The following is a 21,543-nucleotide window of genomic DNA, read 5'->3' on the forward strand; positions in this document are numbered from 1 at the left end:
TATCATGTATATTAATCAGTGTAGAAAAACATGGGACAAGGTGTTTTGAGTTCGTGTATAACCAAGAGTCGTCGAGGACGGGTAAGACCGGCAATATTTACAAATTCTATTCTCAATCTGCCACCAATCTCATTAACACCGCCTTCTGCCGCTCAACGCGATTGTTTTATTGACTACAGTGGCAATTAATGGCTCATTAGTATTAGAGATAATTATATGGCGTTCTGTTCGCTCGATCTTTATTAAACGTGTGTCAATTGGCCTTTCTGGATTTGCCTTAGGCGTAAAACAGCCATACTAACCGAACAAGCGAATATAGAGAAAATCTCGGTATCAAAATCAAGCTCAATGGCAGAAAAAAGTGAAAAATCTGCTGCTCGGGCAACTCGGAATCGCAAGAAGCAACTCAATCGATCTATTTTATCATCGGCGTTTATACCGGTCTGGTTCCTCCTGTTGAATGTATCAGGCCTGGTTCTGTTTGCTCTCGGCTTTCTTTTAACTCGGCCTGTACTTTCTGATATCGCTGTTAAATCATCTTCCTACTCAGATCCGGATATCTTGTTGCCAATGCCATTTGAGCGAGTTGTGCTTATTTTGATCGACGCTCTTCGTGAAGATTTCATTACTGGATCAGCACCGGCCGACAGTTATTTCTCGACTCTGGTGGCACCCGCTCAGTACGCTGAAGCTCAGCCGGAGAATGCTGCCGTGTTCAAATTCATTGCAGATCCACCTACAACTACATTGCAGCGCTTGAAGGCTTTAACCACTGGCTCATTGCCGACTTTTATTGATGCAGGCTCCAACTTCAACGGCCAAGCCGTGCTTGAGGATTCTTGGATCAACCAACTACTGAGTATCAAGGGCGGTGATCGTATCGCCTTCACTGGTGATGATACCTGGATTTCTTTGTTTCCCGCTCTGAAAAATGGGACCGATGAAAAAAAAAATAAGACATTTGCTTACGAATCCTTCAATGTTTGGGACTTATATACTGTTGACGCGAGCGTCACAGCCGATATGTCATCTTTAATTAACAGAAAATCTGAGTGGGACGTGCTGATTGGTCATTATTTGGGTGTTGATCATGCGGGACACCGCTATGGACCAAATACTGAGAAGATGAAAGAGAAACTTGCGGAGATGGATGATGCTATTAAGAGCGTGATAAATGCTGTCAATGATGATCCAGATGTTCTTCTCATTGTGCTCGGCGATCACGGTATGGATGATAAAGGCGACCATGGTGGTGACTCTAAAGGTGAAATCGAAGCTGGCTTGTTTTTGTGAGTATTCGATTGGTGTTATTTTTCTGTCTGTTTGCTAACTCATTCTAGATATTCGAGTCGTCCATTTCTAGCTCCTCTAAAAACTGTCGAGTCTGTGAATCAGATTGATCTTGTCCCTACTTTGTCGTTGCTTCTTGATATACCAATACCTTATAATAATCTTGGATCACCTATAGCTTCCGCATTCTTGGGGCCAGATAGTGACTATCAGCAACTGGCATCTGCAGCACGTCTTACCTCCGAACAGATCAACAAGTACCGATCCAGCCACCCTTCGTTTGCTGGTTTCAGAGAAATATCCTCTCTATTTGATTCGGCTTCAACTGCATGGTCAACCAAAGACTACAAGAAGATCAGCGAGCTTCACTATGAATTTCAGTCAGCAAATGTCAACGCCTGTAGAGAAATGTGGGCTCGTTTTGATATTCCAATGATGATATTAGGTTTTTTAGTATTTGTTGCTACGCTTGCAGCTATGTTAATCTTTTATGCTGTATTTGATGGTGACAAAGTTTGTGCTTCAGACTATTTGAGTAGCTTTTACAAGAAGATAATTACTGGCGCAATTGCCGGAGCTTTGGGAGGGTATGGAGTGTCTGGAATTTGGTGGGCTGACCGGACCATTGAGTTTTTATTATTCGGGGCCTCGATTGGTAGTTTACTCGGCTTCTTCGTTGGGTTATACGGTCTTCGCCGGTCGCTGCCGCGAATTACTCAACCATCCAGTTGGAGTGTGATTGCTTTGTTTTATATCATTTTGCATGGAATGCTTTTCGCTTCCAACTCTTATGTGGTTTGGGAGTCGCGATCCCTATCGTTTCTTCTTGTCAGTTTTGGGTTCATTCTCTTTGCTGCCAGTTTTCGAATTTCTGATTCGGTGAAGCGAGGCACTTCTTTATTTAACGCGGTGATGTTTATTGTTGTTACCAGAGCTGCAGATTACCCAAAAGTATGCCGTGAAGAACAATTGCCGTTTTGTACGACCAATTTTTACTCCTCTTCAGCCTCATCCATGTCTTCGATTACTACTATTATTGCACTTTTTTTGGTAGCATTCGTCCTTCCATCGTTCATCAGATCTTTCTTGGCCACTTCAGCTTCTGATGAGGGATCTTCAAAATTATGGATCGGCGGCGGTCTTCGCCTAGCCCTTGCTTTAGTTGGCTTATATTGGGCTCTTGATTTTGTTGAAATGGATTCAAGAACTATCGTGTCTCCGGAAGAAGTACGTCCATACAAGTATCTAACATCAAGATTACTGATTGGAATTACATTAGTTGGTGGACCGCTTGCCTGGTATCGCGCTTCACCCCTTTGTCTAAGAGTTGAAATGACCAATAATCAAGAGCTCATTAAGCGGGCAGCTGAGGAAGGTGACATTGAGACAGTAGAGAGGATAAAACCTGTGTCTGTTGAAATCATTGGTTTCGCTAATGCTTATGGGAGTTTATATTTTTTGCTCTTTATATGCCTATATGCGGCGATTGCGTTGTGTACAAAGCCTATGGGTGGTCTCGCTTTGGCGGGGATGGTGTATCAGATACTAACTCTACTCGAGCTTAGTGATGCACTTGACATCCAATCAAAGTCGGCTCTTATCATTCCAACAATCATTGGATTAATGGCCACACAATATTATTTTGCCACAGGACATCAGGCTACTCTTGCCTCAATTCAATGGGATGTTGCTTTTATTTTTACCGAGAGTATTCGTGCACCGTTGCCTCACATCGCCCTAATCCTGAATACCTTTGGTCCATTTATCTTGGCCGGCTTCGCAGCTCCTTTGACAATGTTTTACAAGCTTTCACCTTCGCCAAAGGATTTCAGAGCGTCGGAGGTCAATATTGGCAAAATGCTCAGAGCTTCGCTTAGTATGATGATCTACATAACTTTGTTGACATCGTTTAATCTGATAATGACGGCAATTTTGCGCAGGCATTTAATGGTATGGAAAATTTTTGCACCTAGATTCATGCTTGCTGGAGGTGCCATACTTGCTGTGGATGTTGCGGTTGTCTTGAGCGTCTTTGCGGGCGGAAAGACTATTGCCAGTATTTTTGACGTGTTTGGATAACTGTGAATTATGTATATATGTGCATGCATGTATCAGAAATGGATGTGTTTGCATCGACAGATATTTTGTCATCAAGGAGATGTATGAGAACTCACCCATGTTAGTTTGTATCTTTCATGAAAATATGTCTTAAAAAGTTCTTATTCTGAAATATCTACATAATGGCATACAGAAGATAAGTTCGTTTCCAGCACGCCTCCACCCTCTTTGCGACAATCGGCAGTAATTTCTTCTTCTCCTCTTCATCCATATTGTTGTCTAGGTGTTCCACGATGATATCAAGAATCGGCTCCATACTCATGGTGAATAGGTATTGAAGATATAGAATATCGAATAGTAGCTGTATCCAATGATTTTTAGTTGGCTTGCTGTCCTTTTGTAAGATTTCAGCTGGTTTTTCGGCTAGAGATGCATCAAAGTCCACAGACTTCGCATCCGTAAGATCAACATGAGAATCTGTTGTTGTCGGCGCTTCATCATTAGCCTCGTCATCATTTTCGGTAGAGTCGACAGATGATTTCTCGGCAGCCTCTTTCGAGTCTGCTACCGATTCGACCTCAGTTTCGGCGTCTTCCTCCGTTCCAGCTTCGGACGTAGGCGTAGTACCAGAACTGTCTGCTTTTGTAATTTCATTCTCAACCTCAGCATAAGAGTTTTCAGGCAGTGGCTCAGAAATCTCATCGCAATCAATCGACTCTAGATATTCTCGCATGCCACTATATAAACGCTCAGACCATTGAGTCCCGACAATATTCCGACAAATAGTAACCCCAACAGTAGAGCCAATAACGACATCTTCCCAGCCACCCTCAACGACTGGTGTCACATACGACGCATACACGCCTTCAAACAGCCAAGGCGATACATCAGAGGGATACCTAGTATGAGCCGACGCAGAGTTTGAGTTTTGTTGCTCTTCCTCCCATAGTGCAATCGCAGGTGTGCTTTCAAAGAAAAGACGAAGTTTTTCTGCAGAGACCTTATCGTCAAAGATTTTTTCGGCAAATGCCTTGTACGAACTTTCGACCATATCTGACACCATAACTTGGATTGATTCTGATGTCATTGGTAGTTCTCCTATCCGTCTGGCAACGCGGACTAAATTACCAATATTGGACTCATCACCAGCAGCTGCGGCAAGTAACGACTCAATCTTGTTGACAAGGTTCCTTATCCCGTTCGGGACAACCTCATTGTCAATCACAAGCTGAAGAGTTTTGCTCTCACTTTCAGCGTTCTCACGAACTGCCTTGATCCACCCCTCTTCCTCACCCGCAAAAGAATCGTACTCATATACACCACTCACTTTGCCAACCAAAGCATGCACATTCTGAATCGCCTCCCACCATCCTTTTATGCTGTCAATAGTTTGTCCACAGACAGATGATTTACCGCCAAGTAAAGCCGAAACGGCCGTACGAAAGTCTAGAGCACCTCGAGAGATATCAAGACTCATCCATTTGTCGTCCCATAAGCTACTTACTCCCAGTTCACTATTTTTTGAAGAGCTTTTGTCCTTCACAATATCTGACAGTTGGACAGTAATGTCCTCGGTTGCGTCAAGATATGTCATGCACAGCTTAGCAAGAGCGGGTAACCATTCTTTCCCCCATGTCGTAGAGTCCGCAAGAAGGGAGGGTCTGATTGCAGGCCTGACAATCAAGGATTCAAAAATTGCACGGCGGAGATCAAGAAGTGACTGGATTGCAGTTTCGGAAGCAGACAATACAACAGCCGGTTGTTCTGCAACAGAAACAAGAGACGTAATGACTGAACGAATACCATCCTCAAATGCAGATACTGCATCGCTTTCAAATGACTTGAGTATACCAATGACATCAAGTTCTGTTTCATCCGGAGCCTGCGGTACAGTATATCTCAACAATTCCGTTGGAGCCCAATCACCTAGCACGGAGAAATCAATCTGAGGAAGTCTGCGGATTTCAGAATCCTCAAGCAGAGGCAGCACAGTGGTTCTTGTAAATGATCGCATGAATTGCGCAGGGAAAAGGGATTTGACTGTGCCCAGCGTAGAGTCAAAGACAGAGAGCGCGTCAATGAGAGCATCTGGAGAACGACTTGCTGTTAAGCTCTTAATTTGAGCGGTTCGGGTCGCGAGAAAATAGGAAACCGTTTCACAGACAGTTGAAGATGAAGAGAGAGAGTATGCGACTAAGGCATCTAGAATAAGGGCAGTGGTTGAACCTTTGAGAATGTCATCCACAAGCGCGAGATATCGAGTATCTAAAGTACGGAGGCGTGACTTCAAAAATGAACTTGGCAAGCCAGATAAATCAAGTAGTACCTTAGCGATGATTAGTAATTTGCAAGCGGTAAGGATAGAAGCCGAATCATGAAGAAGGGATTCTAGAGCGAAACAGAGATCTTGAGCGCTCTTAGATAAAGCAACATTCTTCTTGTTTTCGATATCTAAGACGATGTTAATAGCAGCCTAGTATATACATTCAATCAGCCGTACCTCTATTAGAAAAAGAATTGACAACAGCCTCAAAGTTTTGGGCGCGACGCCTGACCGCAGTAGATCGACAACCTTTACTGAGCTGCTTAAACTGATTCTCCATGCGACCTGTAGTTCCATTCATGTCGATAATCGTGTCGGCAGTGGCAAGCAAATCACGATAACTCTCGCCTACCAGCTCACGCAGCTGCTCGCGTTTAGCTTGTGCCTCATTGCGTAGTTGAAAGGCGACGACGCGTATCTGAGGCGGCTGATAAAACTCGAAGACCGATTCATACGACTGGATTGAGGAGAGATCCAGAGTGCCATTGAGAGATGAAAAAGACGAAACACTGTTATTTCTTCGTGCACCTGAGATTGTAGCTATTGAGGCCGATGAAGGAGAGCGCACCGGCGACTTGACGGAGCTAATAGAGACCGAGGACGTGGAAGTGCCGCGCCGAGACGGTGTTGCAACCATTAGCTGCATGATCAGTTAGGATTGAGTTTGCTCAAAAAGACAATATAAATGAACGATCTTGTAGAAGTATCCTAATTGAGACCATATACTTACTCACGCTATTATTCAAGACGCAAATCTATTGTTTCTCTGTTGCTGCTGGCTGCGTACAATGATGGATGCGACTGAGCAGCCGTTTGTACAAACCCCTTAGTTGGTATTGGGAGGTGGCACGTGAATCTGTCAAACCCCGGATGACCAGCTCAACATGACAGAGTACAACGTTTCCGGCCAATGTGCTGCTAGTGTTATTGATATAAAGACTTTTCCATTCCGACAGACATCAGCTGGCTTGAAGATTTGCGCTTTTGTTTGCTGAAATCATTACTATGATTTGCGGGCAGATCTGCCGAAGCTCGTCTATGGTAATATTTACTTCACCGGCCCTCATCTCCAAACACTGCTCAGGCAATATGATAAAAAGCCGATCCGGCGAGCACTTAAATTGGTTCTCGCGCTTGCTTCATTGCAGTCGAGACTTAGAGATGATCAGACTTGTCAACGGAACTACGCGAAGACTTTTGCATGCGATGGGGAGAGGACGACCTCGCCGTTTACAGTTGCGGTCGCTGTCCGGCGATATAGACATCACCGGACGCAGGTCTGTGGTTATCGACGCTACATCTTTGAATGGACGTTTGAGACATACCGTCCAAATGCAGGCTGCTGATGGGACGTGGAGAGATATGCATGATCCACAAAGTGCATCCGCTGCAGCTTCAACACTCTCACATGTGCCTGCAGTCGACACTAACAGCGACGGCGGACAAGAGCCTCCTAGATCACAGAACGACGACCAAAGCAAACAGGCCGGTGATGAGGCTGGTCTTACTCTTGCAGTCGTGCCACCCGGTATACGGTTTGCGCATCATTTTGACACGTATAGAACATATAAAATGTTAGCAGCTGCTGGCTATTCAAGCGAGCAAGCTATTGTCATTATGAAGTGTATGCGGGGCATTCTTTTGGATCACTTGTTGCAAGCTAAAGGGACATATCTTTCAAAAGCGGAGATGGAGAATGAAGCATACCTATTTGACGCGGCTTGCTCGGAGCTGCGAACAGAGATGCAGAACAATCGCAAGAGCCAAGCTCAATTAGAGCACACAGAGATAACAGCTTTACAGAGAGAGTTTTTAGCACTGAAACGGCAGTATGAAGAAGAAATACAGAATATGAAAACGGAAATCAGTGTCGAAGTGAACGATCGGCAAAATACTATGAAGGTAGAGAATAGAGCTAAAGAGCTGCAGGTTCAAGAGCTGAATAATAGGATCACGATTCTGATCACTTCGGACTTACGGTCGCAAGTGGAAGCCTTGCGATGGCAAACTACTCGAAGAGGTCTATGTAAGTAATTGCCTTTCTATTGTCGCTGGTTTTGCATATCTAACAATTATTTTTGCAGTTACGATTGGAGTTGTTGCCACATTGATCTTGGTAGCTTTATCCTACCGTAACCGCGCCGAACAAAGAAAGGCTGCAACGAAGAAACTAGCAGCGGAGGCGGCAGCGAAAGTAAAGGCCGACGCGGAGAAGTATGGCGATGAGGCGCAGGAAGTTTACGTGATACGATGATGTACATAGATCATTGCTTTGGAATTTTAAATATCACAGCATTTCGCAAATTGCGACTCAACATTTATCTCCTATGGTACATTGGATGCGCGTAACACATACATAGGCTGTAATATACCACTTGTTTAGAGCGCGCGATAGCACTAAGAATTATGGCAATAGAATGACATTGGGTTTGGCGGCTTGCGGAAGTAGCCCACCACCACCGCGCTACTCGCTTGCGTTTTAATCAGAAATATCCTTTTTTTAAGTACACATAGTGATATATAATCAACTTAATGCTTCTTAAAACGCTACTTAGGCATAAAAATACGCTCACCGGATCTTATCAGAAACAGATCCGGCCTATCGTGAGCACCATCATTGTGCTGCGTGATTTTCGCAGAAACGGCATAATCGTCAAGCAGAATGGAACACGCCACGCCGTCTCACCGCCGTTCGCCTCCTCGCAGTCCAGCACATTCTACCGGAACAAGCTACAATGAACGCGGACCCCTCATTGGCAGCGTCATCGCTTGGGAAGCCGAGTGCTACTGGTAGCAGTGGCTTGCAAAGTCAAGCGCAGAACCAGAATCAAGGCCAGGACCAGCAGCAGACATCGCAGAATCAACAACAGCAACCCCAGCAGCACCGCTCCGAGCAGGACTTCCTCAATGCCTACATTTACGACTACCTGCGAAAGCACAATCTTCATCAGTCGGCAAATGTTTTTGGTCAAGAGGCAGACGTCAAGGTGCATCCGGTCCTCAAAGGCCAGCCATTGAGTCAGCCAGCCCGCCCCGCCGATTCGGGCGACGAGCCAAAGAACGAGAAGCGCGCCAACGGTGATTCGAAGCCAGCCGAAAATGAAGACGAGAATAGTAACGCTCCAAACACGCTAGCTAAATCGGTTGGGATCATCGATGCGCCTGAGGGATTCTTGTTCGAATGGTGGCTCATCTTCTGGGACCTGCTGTTCGCGAGGTCCAACAAGCCAGCCTCCCTCCCTGCTCAACAGTTCATTTCAGCTCAGGTATGATCTCAGTTTTTTGTGATCTAATATTCTTCTTTGACGTTTTACTAATCTTAAAGCAGAGAATTCGTCAGGAGCAGGCTATTCGTGCTGCACAGGCTCAGCAGCAGCAGCAGCAGCAGCAGCAGCAGCACCCGGCTGGTCATTTACCCCCTGGATATAACCAGTCTTCTGCTTTTCTGGGCCGATTTCAGAATGGGTTTTCTGAGGGCCTCTCTGATCTCGACAAACAACGTCAGCAACAGCTTTCACGACAGGCCACTCTCCGCACCCGCGCTGGTGTTGGTTTCACTCAGTAAGTAGTACTTTTTTAATTCCTTCAGTAGGCTCGCAGTTTTTGCTTATTCGTTACCAGACAACAACTACAGACAATGAAGCAGCAGCAGATGTTTGCTCAACAGGCACATCTTCAGCAGCAAGCAGCGGCCGCTGCCGCTATCGCGGCAGGCCAGAATCCGGCAGGCCAAGCGCAATCCCAGGATCCGGCCAACGTGCAGTCGCCGACTCCGAATCAAACGGCGTCGCCTTCAAAGCGACAAAGATTATCGCCTGACGGTCAGTACTCACAGGTTCAGTCGAGCAGATTCGTCTCTCCGGCTGGTCAGCAGCCGAATGCGGCAGCTCAGCAGATGCTGCTAAACACTGGCATGACCAATGGGACTCAATCAGCGTTCAATACACAGATGCTCATCAAACAACAGCAGCAGCAGGCAGCTGTTCAGCAGCAACAGCAGCAGCAATTACAGCAAGCTCATCAGCATCCTTCTCAACAGCAACCGCAGCAGTCGGGCGGCGGACCGAATGCTGGCTTGCAGGCTCAACAGATCCAGCAATATTCGGTGAATCTAATGAATAATCATCGTGCATTAATGAACATGAATAAGGGTCAACCTGCGGCCGGTGGACCTCCTGGAGGTCCGCATGTACCTAGTGGATCGCCGATGATTGCTCATTCATCCTCAGAGCAGCATCCGATGTACATTGCTGATGCTTATGCGGCACAAAACGTGGCAGGCGGACCTATTCGGATACCTCCGGGAACTCAGCCCTCAGTGGGCGGTAACACGAATGCTCTTCAGGACTACCAAATGCAGCTGATGCTTCTTGAACAACATAATAAACGTCGACTCATGGTCGCACGCCAGGAGCAGCAAGACGCAGTCGTCAAGCAGCCTGTTCAGGCAGGAACTTCGCAGCCTGGTGAATATGCTGCCATATCGCCTCAGCAAGTTAGGCCTGCGCCGTCACCGCAGCCTAACATGGATATGAACAAGCGCGCTACACCGAAGATCTCGAATGCCCTTCCCGGATCGCCAATGCCTGATCAGCAGCCGAATCAGCATAACGCTCAGCTCAATGTTGGACAGCAGCAGGGTGGCTCGCGGCATTCGTCGCCTAATATGGGACAGAATTTTACTGGAATGGATCAGTTTGGCACCATGGTTGGCAACCAGGTTAACAATATGATGATGCGCGGCAATGCACAGCAACATCCGTCTTCTTTCACTGGCTCCCACATGCATGGCCAGATTCAAGATCAAGGAGCTGGTCGTCAGCAAGGTATGGCTGGCAGACCTGGTGCAAATGGTGGATTGATTTGGACGCAACAACAACAACAACAACAACAACAACAACAACAACAACAACAACAACAACAACAACAACAACAACAACAACAACAACAACAACAACAACAACAGCAGCAGCAGCAACAACAGCAGCAGAATGGTCAACAAATGATGCCAGGTCCGCAGACTCAAGGAAATGCTATGCTGAGTGGTATGTCTACTCAACATCGCCAGCAAAACCCGCAACAACAGCAAATGCCCCCTCCTCAAGGCCCTGTAACGGCACCTCGTGCTTCTCCATCTCCTTCACTTGCGAGTACTCCGATTACAGCACCTACTCCGCCAGCTACTAAGATGCCGCCTAAAGGCAAGAAAGAACCACAGCCAAAGAAACGGATCAAAAAGCAACAGGCTGCTGCTGCTGCTGCTGCCGCCGCCGCCGCCGCTACGAGCAGTACAAATCCGGTTACTCCATCCGCAACTTCAAATGGCCAGACATCTGGTCCGCCAACGCCTACTACACCGATAACCCCTCAGCATGTCAACTCGTTCAACGCAAACGGTGCACAACCCGGCGGAGGAAATGTGGGAGCAAATCCCTTGCTAATGAAGGCTACAACATTTTCTGCCTCTCAGAATGTTGGTAATAGCGGTGGACAGCAGCAGCCATCACAATCTAATTCAACTAATGCGTCAACTGGTTCAGGTGAAGCTGAGCCTCCATCTTTCCTTGATGCAGATGCACCCTCATTTTTGACTGAGTTTGGTGCTGGTGGGGAAAACGACATCACGGATTTGGATTTTGATATCAATACCTTCTTGAATACTGATGATTCAGCTGGTGGTGGTCTTAATTTTGATCCGTCGAGTGCCTTTGCTTGGAATGAGAGTGTTGAAGCTACGGGTGAAGTTTAAATTGTATCACTACAAAAGTCCTCATATTTTACACTATTTGTTTTTCTTGTTTTATTTTTTTTTGGTGACGTTTTAGAAAAAAGAAAACTTGTGGTTCATCTGCTGGATATTCAGCTTTTGGTTTTTTTACTTTTTCAGCTTACTTTGCCAAATTGTGCACATTTTGCTGATGTCTCATGTATGGCAAGTGTATATTATCTAATTGTTAATGTTGGGTGTTAACGGTGTTGGGATTTCATATCATTAAGACTAGTTAATTTGCGATTCCGTGTTTGTTTTGTTCAAGATTGTATTTTCTCTTTTTGTGTCTTTATCATTATTATCATATAATAATTTGGACAATGCAGATACTATTTCTTTCCTACATGCTTTGATCTTAACTGTATGCCACTGTTTAGAATTTATATATGTTTTATTGTTCCTTTATAGCCCTCTATATGCTGTACCCGGACACTTGAGGAATCTGCTTAGATATTGAGTTCAACTACAGTGTCGAAGTTCTTGCCCTTTATACTCTCGAGGTTTTCTCCAGCCTGTAATTATGATAAGTCAGTTGCTATCCAAAGGTTAAAGGAAGCAGAGAATACGCCTTACGTAGCTAACCAATGGCGGAATTTCTACTCCAACGATACCATCGCTGAAAGTCGCGCCAGCAGCAATGAGCCATCGCTTTCCCTGCGCCAACAAATCCGCACGAGAAGAATCCGCGTCATCTTCGCCTGCTGTTCCAACTTTGTTCTTGAGTGGTGAGAATTCGTCTTCACGTTTGACTTCAAGATTCGCAAACTTTGAAAATTCAAGATGTGGGAAACAATCGAATATAAATTGTTCAAGTTTGATTCCATTTGGAGAAGAGGGATTAATGGTCTCGCCAGTTTCAAGATTCACGCAGGGAATTTTCTTTTTAGCAATGTGATATGGTAGATAATGTTCCGGCCAAGATGGGATTGATTCCAAGTAACTGACAGAGTAGTAATGGTTGACGATATTAGCAGTTCGGAAAGCCAAATCTTCTGACGAGTTTACAGTTCTGAAAGCCATTTCTTCGGAAATTTCAGAATATTCAATAACAGCAGGATGCCCGCTCTTGGCAACGATCAATCCCACGCTCTCTTTTGGTCCACGCTTGGGAACAGATTTGGTTCCAATTAAAAGTGACTTCGACGCAGCAAAGCCAAGGAAAATGGGATCAGCCATACGGACAAGACAATTGTCTACGCAGTATGCATGAACATGCTCGACTCCTCGCTTCCTAAAATCATCTAAAACTTGCTCGTTCATCAGTGCCCGATAGATACCGCCGTTTCCATCCGGAGCCACGGCGACTTTCGATTTTGTCTCGAGTAAGATTTTTCCTGAGTTGTCGATACAAGGTAAGACTCCTTGCTCAAAGAATGACACGTTAGAAGAATCGAGGCCAAAAAAATTGTTGATCTGGAAGAAAGTCTGGGTGGGTTTGCGAGTAGGTCCAGAGGTCATGATATACCAAGGAATGATAACTTTATTTCCTGTCTTTTTCGACAAGAGATTCTGCAGGGACAGAATTCGTTCAGCTTGTAGTCCAAACAGAGATTTATGAGAAGGAAGACCGATATCGAAACAGCCCTTTGGTTCAGATGAGCCTAATCGGGTGCCTTGTCCACCTGCCAAGAGGACGACGGCTACTTTGTTAGCCGCAATCAGCTCGTGTCCAGCTGCTTCCCATTCACTGATCTGCAAAGAAGAAGCAGTGAGCAAAGAAGCCGTAGACTCCTCAGGTAGGGGAGTGATATCAGCTGGATCAGAAGATTCTGAAGAAGACGAGAGGACAGTTTGAGCAATATCTGTTACGCGCGCGGGATCGATAGTTGCGAGCTGAGCCAGTAGCGACGACTGATCCTCGGCCGAGAGCGAGTCATAAAAGGAGAAGACGTGCTCTTGACCTGCACTTTTGTATTTTTCGAGCAGAGAATCGTAGGTCATTGTTGCGACTTGTAAAATTTGGGATATAGAAGAAGAGGAGAGGTTTGGCGGAGGCTGAGGCGGAAGAGCCTATTTTTAAGAGCCGCTGAATGAACTACGCGCGCAGCCGCCTGGGTTTCCCCAAAGAGGCTCATTCAACACAAACGCCTCGAGTCTTTAATTTGTAGAACTTCAACATATTTTATCAATCCCCCCAAATTGGGAGATTTAAATTGATTGACTTGATTGCTTTAAATTTGCATATCGCTATACCGGGCCCTATGACCCTCTGTCAGTCAAATTAACAAGCCGGCCATTTCGGATCTTGAGTAGCTCCTCAAACCGACCAATCTCCCTGATCCTTCCTTCTTCAAACACAGCAACGCGATCCGCGCACTCCATCATGTCCCTATCGTGCGTAATGATAACAATTGTTGGCTTATATTCATTAACCTTTGAAGTAAGAGACTGAATCGTACGTCTGACGTGCGCTGCCGATGTCGCATCAAGAGCTGAAGTGCACTCATCAAGAATCAGCACCGCCGGAGTACGAACGATCGCGCGTGCAATAGCGATTCTTTGGGCTTGCCCACCTGATAGCGTCGTTGAGCCTCCTAAAGGTGTCTCATACCCTTGTGCAAGCGACGATACAAATTCATGAATTCCGGCCCGTTCACAAGCTTCTGCAACCTGCATCCTGGTGATGTCTTCTTCAGTCAGGCCATACGTTACGTTCTGGTATACTGTTCCATCGAACAATCGCGCATCCTGCGATACAACAGCTACAAGCCACCGTAAATGCTTAATATCATACTCCATCACGTCTTTGTCGCCAATCATGATCTTGCCATGAGTTGGAACAAGAATCCTCGTAATGAGACTAGCTAGCGTAGACTTTCCACTTCCAGAGGCACCTACTATAGCAAATGTCTCACCTGGTTGAATATTGATCGACACGTCACTGAGCACTTGCCTTTTGCGTCCTGGATATGTGAAAGATATACGATCAAACGATATACCTCCTCCAAGACCGCGGCTTTGTATCATATCGCTCGATTCCTGATGGGAAACCGGATGATTTGATCTTGACAATTCAGCAGTTCCTCCCTCTTCCTCGGTCATCAAGGCTAATTGCAGTAAGTTAGCACCGCCAATTTTAGCTTTCAAAGTCTGCGGCATTGAGCTCAGAATCGTAGCTGCGTTCGTCAAAGAAAAAATGATCAACGAGTAAACGGTTAACACTTGTGTGACTGTATACCAGCCTCTTGAGATGAAAAGCGATGCACAAAAAAGGAGAATGGCTTGTATTGCAATCTCAACAAAATCGTTTCCCCCTGATCCAAAGCCATAAAAGAAGCCCTTTTGAAGACTGACTCGTTTGACTTTGCTGGATGCCTCTTCTAATTTTAGACGGAAATGAGATTCCAGAGTCAATGCCTTAACGGTTCGAATCTTGGTGATTGTCTGAAACCACACTATCAGCTATCAGATACTCAATATGTTTCAGAAATAGTTATCATACTTCATAAGCAATAGCCAAATACTCTTCCCGTTGGGTATTATATAGCTCTGTCCACTTTGACGCACTAGAGCTCATGTAACGCCCTGTTAAAACTGCAATCGGAGCCACCCCCAGTCCCACCAAAGTTAGTTGCCAGCCAACAGCAAATGCCCACAAAATTCCGGCTGTCATCATAAACGCTGAGCTTATCAATGGCCCAATAAAACGACTAAGGATAAGTTGTGTGTCTTCGCTATCGTTAATGACGATGTTTGAGATAGCTACTGCGGACCTCCCCCCTACAGTATGACAGCTACTTTTTTCTTGCAATATCTGCTCTATGCTCTCTGCTGCCCCAACTTTTGGCACGATGGAAGCTGAGGAAATAGGAGTAATGAACCAACTATAATCCCGCGTCAAGACCTTTTGAAAGGCCAGCCTACGCAGTCGATATATCCACCGCTCACCAGCAATTTCCAGCACCAGGATATTGGCAAAAGTAAATAACGCATCAATTGCCGAGACAAGTAGAACAATCAATGGCCATAGTACTGAAGTGCTTCCAGGTTCGCCATCAGCTTTTGGAAAAATTGATGCTAATAGATGTGAAAAGGTGTATGAGAACGCTGGCATCGAAACTCCACTGATAACTGCAAACCCCAGTCCGACGAATACGGCGAGCTTTCGATTTTGCGACCATAGCGCAAGCTTCACAAACGAAAACAGACCCGGAGGTTTTTCCGCAGAAGCTATCGAGCACGTTACTTCTTCAACTTCACTTCCCGATACATCTGAAAGATCCGGGACCACTGGACCACGCAGTATAGTTGCCCTTGCAGCAATCCCACTACATCTACTTTCCTGTTCGGTTGTCAGCTCTGCCGGATTATCAAAGTCCAGATAATCATCAATTTGAAATTCTGAATATGGCCGTTCAGCAACAGATTGACAGAATGGGCTTGGGCTTGAACGCAAGTGATTATTTTGCCACCGCGAGCTATTGAAGTCGGCAAATGACCAGCGGCTATTAGAAAACCCAATAAAATTATCATGTTTTTCACCGTACAGCAAATTTGACAGGCTTTTCCGCTTGTCGGCTAATGAAAGTCGCTGGATTTGTGAGCGATGATTGCGACCGCGAGGGATACTCGCTCGATTTTGAATTTCAGGCATTAAATTTTTTGTTGGAAACTTTTGATCTGCGTCAGTTCTGGTCTCGTGCGAATCACTGACTAGGGTCATAAATGCTCCTCGCTGGTCATTTTCAAGCATATATCGATAACCTTGTTGCACAACCTGGCCGTCTTGCATGACAATTACACGATCGTTTGCGCCAATTTGCGCAATATCATGCGTGATAATAATCGTCGTCCTCCCTCTCCGCCAACTTCGAATAGCGTCCAGCACAAGACTTCGGGATGTAATCTCAAGAGCACTCATTGCCTCGTCTAGTATCAGCACGGGTGTATTTCTTATAATCGCCCTTGCAATCGCAAGACGCTGTCTCTGACCTCCACTTAAGTCATTTCCAGCTTCCTCAAGAAATGTCTTTATCCCATCCGGAAAATCAATTATTGTTCCGCTAAGCATTGCTATTTGAATAGCCCGTTGAACTATATCATCTTCAATAGTTTTGGGCATTTCTGCGCTAATTTTGAGGTTATTTTCAATTGTATCGCGAAAAAGAATACTCTCCTGTTGCACGACTGTTATGTTGCCACGAAGCCAAGGGGCAAAAAGAAATTGAGTATTTAAGCCATCGATAGTTATAAATCCAGATTTAGGAGTATAAAACCCAAGAATCAAGGCGTTGATTGTTGATTTCCCAGAACCAGAGCCTCCGACTATGAAAGATAGCTCATTGGCTGGTACATGGAAACTTACGTTGCGGAGAATTAACTGATCAGGCCGAGATGGATATGCAAAGGTTACCTGCTAAATATTAGCATATACTCAGCAAAAGATCACTACTAGAAAAACTCGCATTGCTAAAATTGATCTCGCCAGAGCAATCATCAGCTACTATTCCGCGCGATCTTGGCTTATTCAAATTCTGATAATCTGAGACTATTGCCCAGAGCGACTGTGCTGCAACTTCAGCTTTCTTTAGATCCATGGTTTTGGCTCCCATGTTCGCAATACTATGACATAAAATATTGCAAGCCCAAAACACGGTGAAAACAGTGCCAGAATCTATCTTGCCTCTACGCGAGAGCGTTCCACCATACCAAAAAGCAACTACAAATAGAGCCAGAACGCAAAACTTTGATAGAGATTGCTGCGTGGCGTATAAAACTGATGTTTTCTCGCTCATCGCTCTGGAGTCATTGACTTCTTTTGCAAATTTTGCAGCTTCGGCTGATTGACCGTTAAAGAGCTTGACGGTCTGGATCGCAGAAATAGCCCAATCGACAATTTTAGCTGCTTTCAAAGAGTGTGTTTTTTCTTGCGTTGAAAGTTGCGAAATTGGCCGATCCGTTACAATCTGTATTGCGGCAATGATAGGCAGGGCGGACAAGATAACAAGAGTAAGACGCCATGAGTAGTACATGGCAACTCCTATTGCTACTCCAAATTTTAACACATAGAATATCAGTGTACCAAAATTAGAAGACATCCCGGTCTCATATTCGTCAAAGAATCTATGGAGAATTAGTCACAGGCTTAACAACAAGTAACATGATTACCAATATACTTTTCGCATTTTATAATTAATGCCCCGGGACTTTCGAGACTGTCATACCATGTGACATCTTTGCGTAACAGAGACTCTCTGACTAGCATCCTCGCAGTTTGAATTTGATTTTCTGTAAACCATTGACACAGGAAGTAGATTGCTGTCCATAGTGGTATGCAAGCTAGTCCGATAGTCAAAAGACCGAGAAGATAGGGTCTTACTTCAGACACCAGGTTGAGCTGAGTTCCGGATGCTTGAGCAGAGATATATTTTGAGAAGCAATTCATTGTCTTACCAACAAGAATTGCAGTAGCAGATGGGTATATGGCTGCCAACAAACTATTTGTAATTATGATTATTATCAGTCCTGCGTCTTTCCATCGACAGAAGCGGAAGATTGACGAAAGAGTGGGCTTCACATTGTTCAGCTGGTGCTGAACTGATTCGTATCCAAGCTGATCAGCAGATAACTTTTCAAGATTCGCTGTCAATGAGGTCCCTGTTGATCCACTAGATTTATCAAGGTCTATACCTTCCGATGGCATAGTGCTATGGTAAGAGGTATCATTCCGCGTCGAATACATATGTAAATTGATGCTGAATACGCAAAGACAGAGCGCGCAGAAAATGATGGACCACAAGACAACGCAGGTTCTCTGAGGTAGCAGAGGGTATAATTAAAAGGACCTAATAGCTTGTACTGCATGACGCTTTGCAATCTGGATACTGTAGTCGTATACGTACGGTGATCCACCGTCTGGACAATAGTAGGCGCCGCACAATAACAATACTAAAGAATCCGCTTCATAGTACTCGACCCCCTATCGAATCTGACTATTTCACTAAAGCTGCACCATATTCCAAAAGTTAAATTGCGCAGGTTCCAGATTGATGGTAAAGTGATCGATTTCTGGGGTATATCTTGTGATAAGGAGTCATTAAGATAGAGCAGTTGCTGCAGCTTGGAAGGATAGCAATTAGACGCAATAACACGCACGCTTGCTTATGGCATTTGATAGTATACCGTGCAGAGAGTAAATAAAGTGACTTGTCCTTTAAGAAACCATTATATCCATATTCTGCATAAGTATTGATCCATTCTCAGATACGCTTCTGATAGACATAAATCTGTTCGACTAGTTATGAGCCGCAGGCAATTGTCTTAGAATAGATTATGATATATGACTAATGACATATGGAAGCGTAATGTGTGCTATAAATATGGGTTTAGGGTTATTGACATAATTTTGGAGTTCAGTTAAAATAAATTTACAGTCTTGGTTATGTGAATGCAATTAGCACACTAAAGAAAATGTCCGTGGCCGTACCTTCTGATTTCGATGCTGAGAATGCAGACAATTTCGAAGAGGCAAGTCTCTCAATATAAGATCAGTGACATTTTATGTAGCAAAAGATTAACTGAAGTTATCCCTATAGATAGAGAAGCAGTTTGCCGTTAAGGCAGTCATGCAAGCTCGTACGCCAACTTTTGTCCAGTACTATTATAAATGCTTTCATGCTGATACTTTAAATTTTAGAGACTTACTGGAACTTGCTTGGCAAAGTTAAAGGCTCAGAACTTCGTCTCACCAAGTATGTCGGACTATCTTCAATCGTCTAGTTTAGCAGCTAATATTAATGTTCTAGACTGGACAATGAAATCTACCAACACCTCATTACAGATTTTCCAGAGTATTCAACCGCCGAGTCAGTTGCTAAAATAAATGAAGCTGAAATGAAAAATCACAAGGGAAAAGAGCGGTGGCGGAAGTTCATGAACACTTATGAGAAAACCGTTCATGATTTCAACTTTGGCACTTTGCTGCGCACTGATGCTGAAGCTGAATATGAGGAACAGACTACTATCTTTGGTAAGTTCTCAAAATATATTAGCAGCTGATAGTAAATTCTAACAAAGTCTTCCATAGTCCCTCGAATGCAGTTTTTGGCCATCGAGATTGCTCGCAACAAATACGGCCTCAATGACTGGATCTACGAGGACGAGAAAAAGCTGGAAGCCGCTGCGGCAGTCAAGAAATGAACTTCGGCTTGGGGTAGTGGATAGTGGATAAAAATTTTTATTGAATAGTTTTATTATTGGAGCAATACCCCCAATCCGAGTTATGATACAATATCTAGTCCCAATAGTTAATCATCGAATCCAAACCTGCTGTAGCCACTTTACTAGTCTCCTGGGGATGCGCAGCAATGCAAGTGAGAGCTTTGCTATGTGCCTTAAACTTGCTCTTCATTTGCGAGGTCTTCCAATCCCAGAAGCATGCATAGCCACCAGAGTCTCCAGACATGAGAAACTGACCATCTGCGGTGAAGTCCATTTGAATACCATATCCAGCACAATTATTACCCTTGAATACTTTCTTTCTATTAGGCTTAAACCGGTCAGTAGCACCAAACACGAGGATCTGGTTATCTAGACTCTGCGCAGTGACGTATTTGCCAGACGGGTGTAGAGCAAGTGTAGGCATCGACTGCTGTGCAGGATCGGCAATGAATTTGATAGGTACGTTGATTTGCCATTCCCACACGCGAATACTCTTGTCATCAGACGAGGTCATGAATCGTCGGTTTTCGTCAACAAACAAAATACTATTGACTGGGCCCAAGTGGTGATCATACTGCTGAACAACCTCTCCAGAATTCACGTCAAACTGCACAATCTTCCTGTCCGAAGTTCCGATAACAAATTGGTCCTGCTTATCTTCCTCGGGATTAAATTTCACGCAATTTGGAATCGCATCCGTCGTGAAGCGAGAAATGCACTGACCGGTTTCAGTATCCCATAGTTTCACATATGAATCGTACGAAGCCGACAAAAACCTCTTTCCATCATTCGAAAAGCATATGTCTTTAACAGTCTTTGTGTGACCAGAGTACGACCGAAGCAGCTCTCGGTCATGATAGCAATCCCATATTTTAACCTTACTGTCCATACCAGATGAAAGTAGCAAGTGACCGTGTCGCGGAAAGAACCTGAGTGACGTCACTCCATTTCTGTGACCTACCCAAGTATGTATTCGTCGCTTCGGAATAAAGCAATCCTGCTCGCCAGGATCTTTGTCAAGATTAATATCGAGATCCCGTGGAACATGCATATAAGTCCGACCCATATAATCGTACAAACTCGAGCCATGAAACTGTGTCTTTTCTTTAAAGCCTAATGGTTCTGAGGAAATTGGTGTAACAGCACCCTGTGGCTCCTCGTCACTAGCTGGCTCGTCAGATGATGAAGATGCTTCGGATGATGACGCATTGGGATCAGTATATGCAGCCCAGGGACCTTTATATGCGTCTTCTCCATCCAACACACCAGCATTTCCTTTCTTTTGACGCTTCTTTTTTATTTCCTTGGATTCATCGTTAGTCGACTTAATGTCTAGGATATCACGACCATCATTATTTGCAGCCCGCGCCTCATCTCCAGCAAATCCACCAGCACCAAGAGATGGATCGCGTGCGTACCCCAAAGCTTTGAAAGTGCGATGCTGAACTCGAAAAGCAGCATCATTGAATGCTTGCTCTTCAGCATATCCAGTAAGCATATTTTTTCTCTTCAATGACGTGTCGCCTTTTGGATTTGCAGGACCAACGAAAGGTCGTGTTAGTTCATCGTATGTTGGATTGTAAGTTACTACTTTATCAGTCACTCGAGGCATCAAGGCTTGTGCTTGTGAGTTATCCTACAAACATTCCATTAGACCAATGCGCATAGGATCTCAAAAAATGTAGATCAAACTTACTTCGAGCGCAAATGTCGATATTGGTGCCAGTGCCATCTGTGGCAACGCAGGCAGAGAATCCAGCGAGACCGGAGTCTGCTTCGGCAGTCGACTGCTTTTATTTTTAGCAGGAGTCATAGATGGCAGCACTAATAGACTCTCTGCAACTAATAGCTTTTAGCAATTTGAAGAAACTAGAGCAGATATAAATACAGCAAAGATTGGGAGTGTGAGATCTTGCCAGAGAACACTGCTTACATTTGAGGG

The 21,543-nt window shown here is 44.7% G+C and overlaps 8 protein-coding genes across 8 annotated transcripts; 4 read left to right on the plus strand and 4 right to left on the minus strand.

Moving 5' to 3' along the window:
- The first annotated feature begins 95 nt into the window (after window positions 1-95).
- V2V93DRAFT_342532 (uncharacterized protein) lies at window positions 96-3,678 on the plus strand. The gene is made up of 3 exons (XM_066907833.1): window positions 96-248; window positions 320-1,289; window positions 1,341-3,678. Exons 2-3 carry the CDS (start codon window positions 349-351, stop codon window positions 3,367-3,369), a joined length of 2,970 nt encoding a protein of 989 aa, XP_066767787.1. The 5' UTR covers window positions 96-248; window positions 320-348; the 3' UTR covers window positions 3,370-3,678.
- Window positions 3,360-6,452, minus strand: V2V93DRAFT_363882 (uncharacterized protein). The gene is made up of 3 exons (XM_066908717.1): window positions 6,402-6,452; window positions 5,849-6,311; window positions 3,360-5,799 (listed from the first exon to the last, which is right to left on the minus strand). Exons 2-3 carry the CDS (start codon window positions 6,306-6,308, stop codon window positions 3,524-3,526), a joined length of 2,736 nt encoding a protein of 911 aa, XP_066767788.1. The 5' UTR covers window positions 6,309-6,311; window positions 6,402-6,452; the 3' UTR covers window positions 3,360-3,523.
- A 380-nt stretch (window positions 6,453-6,832) lies between these two features.
- V2V93DRAFT_378016 (uncharacterized protein) lies at window positions 6,833-7,925 on the plus strand (the record flags this gene model as incomplete). Its single annotated transcript, XM_066911937.1, has 2 exons — window positions 6,833-7,697; window positions 7,756-7,925. 2 exons carry the CDS (start codon window positions 6,833-6,835, stop codon window positions 7,923-7,925), a joined length of 1,035 nt encoding a protein of 344 aa, XP_066767789.1.
- Window positions 7,926-8,619: 694 nt separating this feature from the next.
- V2V93DRAFT_112546 (uncharacterized protein) lies at window positions 8,620-11,704 on the plus strand. Its single transcript, XM_066906757.1, has 3 exons — window positions 8,620-8,937; window positions 9,002-9,232; window positions 9,293-11,704. Exons 1-3 carry the CDS (start codon window positions 8,828-8,830, stop codon window positions 11,418-11,420), a joined length of 2,469 nt encoding a protein of 822 aa, XP_066767790.1. The 5' UTR covers window positions 8,620-8,827; the 3' UTR covers window positions 11,421-11,704.
- V2V93DRAFT_112610 (nucleotide-diphospho-sugar transferase) lies at window positions 11,704-13,511 on the minus strand. The gene has a single exon (XM_066906758.1). It carries the CDS (start codon window positions 13,380-13,382, stop codon window positions 11,988-11,990), a length of 1,395 nt encoding a protein of 464 aa, XP_066767791.1. The 5' UTR covers window positions 13,383-13,511; the 3' UTR covers window positions 11,704-11,987.
- Window positions 13,512-13,640: 129 nt separating this feature from the next.
- On the minus strand, window positions 13,641-18,084 carry V2V93DRAFT_378019 (P-loop containing nucleoside triphosphate hydrolase protein; the record flags this gene model as incomplete). Its single annotated transcript, XM_066911938.1, has 4 exons — window positions 13,641-14,825; window positions 14,884-16,794; window positions 16,847-17,504; window positions 17,558-18,084. 4 exons carry the CDS (start codon window positions 18,082-18,084, stop codon window positions 13,641-13,643), a joined length of 4,281 nt encoding a protein of 1,426 aa, XP_066767792.1.
- A 739-nt stretch (window positions 18,085-18,823) lies between these two features.
- On the plus strand, window positions 18,824-19,705 carry V2V93DRAFT_363896 (putative duf757 domain-containing protein). The gene is made up of 5 exons (XM_066908718.1): window positions 18,824-18,908; window positions 18,977-19,016; window positions 19,078-19,132; window positions 19,187-19,410; window positions 19,468-19,705. Exons 1-5 carry the CDS (start codon window positions 18,852-18,854, stop codon window positions 19,578-19,580), a joined length of 489 nt encoding a protein of 162 aa, XP_066767793.1. The 5' UTR covers window positions 18,824-18,851; the 3' UTR covers window positions 19,581-19,705.
- V2V93DRAFT_342540 (WD40-repeat-containing domain protein) lies at window positions 19,602-21,506 on the minus strand. Its single transcript, XM_066907834.1, has 2 exons — window positions 21,298-21,506; window positions 19,602-21,237 (listed from the first exon to the last, which is right to left on the minus strand). The coding sequence occupies exons 1-2, from the start codon at window positions 21,412-21,414 to the stop codon at window positions 19,675-19,677; spliced, it is 1,680 nt and encodes a 559-aa protein (XP_066767794.1). The 5' UTR covers window positions 21,415-21,506; the 3' UTR covers window positions 19,602-19,674.
- Window positions 21,507-21,543: the final 37 nt, after the last annotated feature.

The sequence above is a fragment of the Kockiozyma suomiensis genome, assembly GCF_038497685.1.
Source record: "Kockiozyma suomiensis strain NRRL Y-17356 unplaced genomic scaffold V2V93scaffold_2, whole genome shotgun sequence".
Taxonomy (NCBI): domain Eukaryota; kingdom Fungi; phylum Ascomycota; class Lipomycetes; order Lipomycetales; family Lipomycetaceae; genus Kockiozyma; species Kockiozyma suomiensis.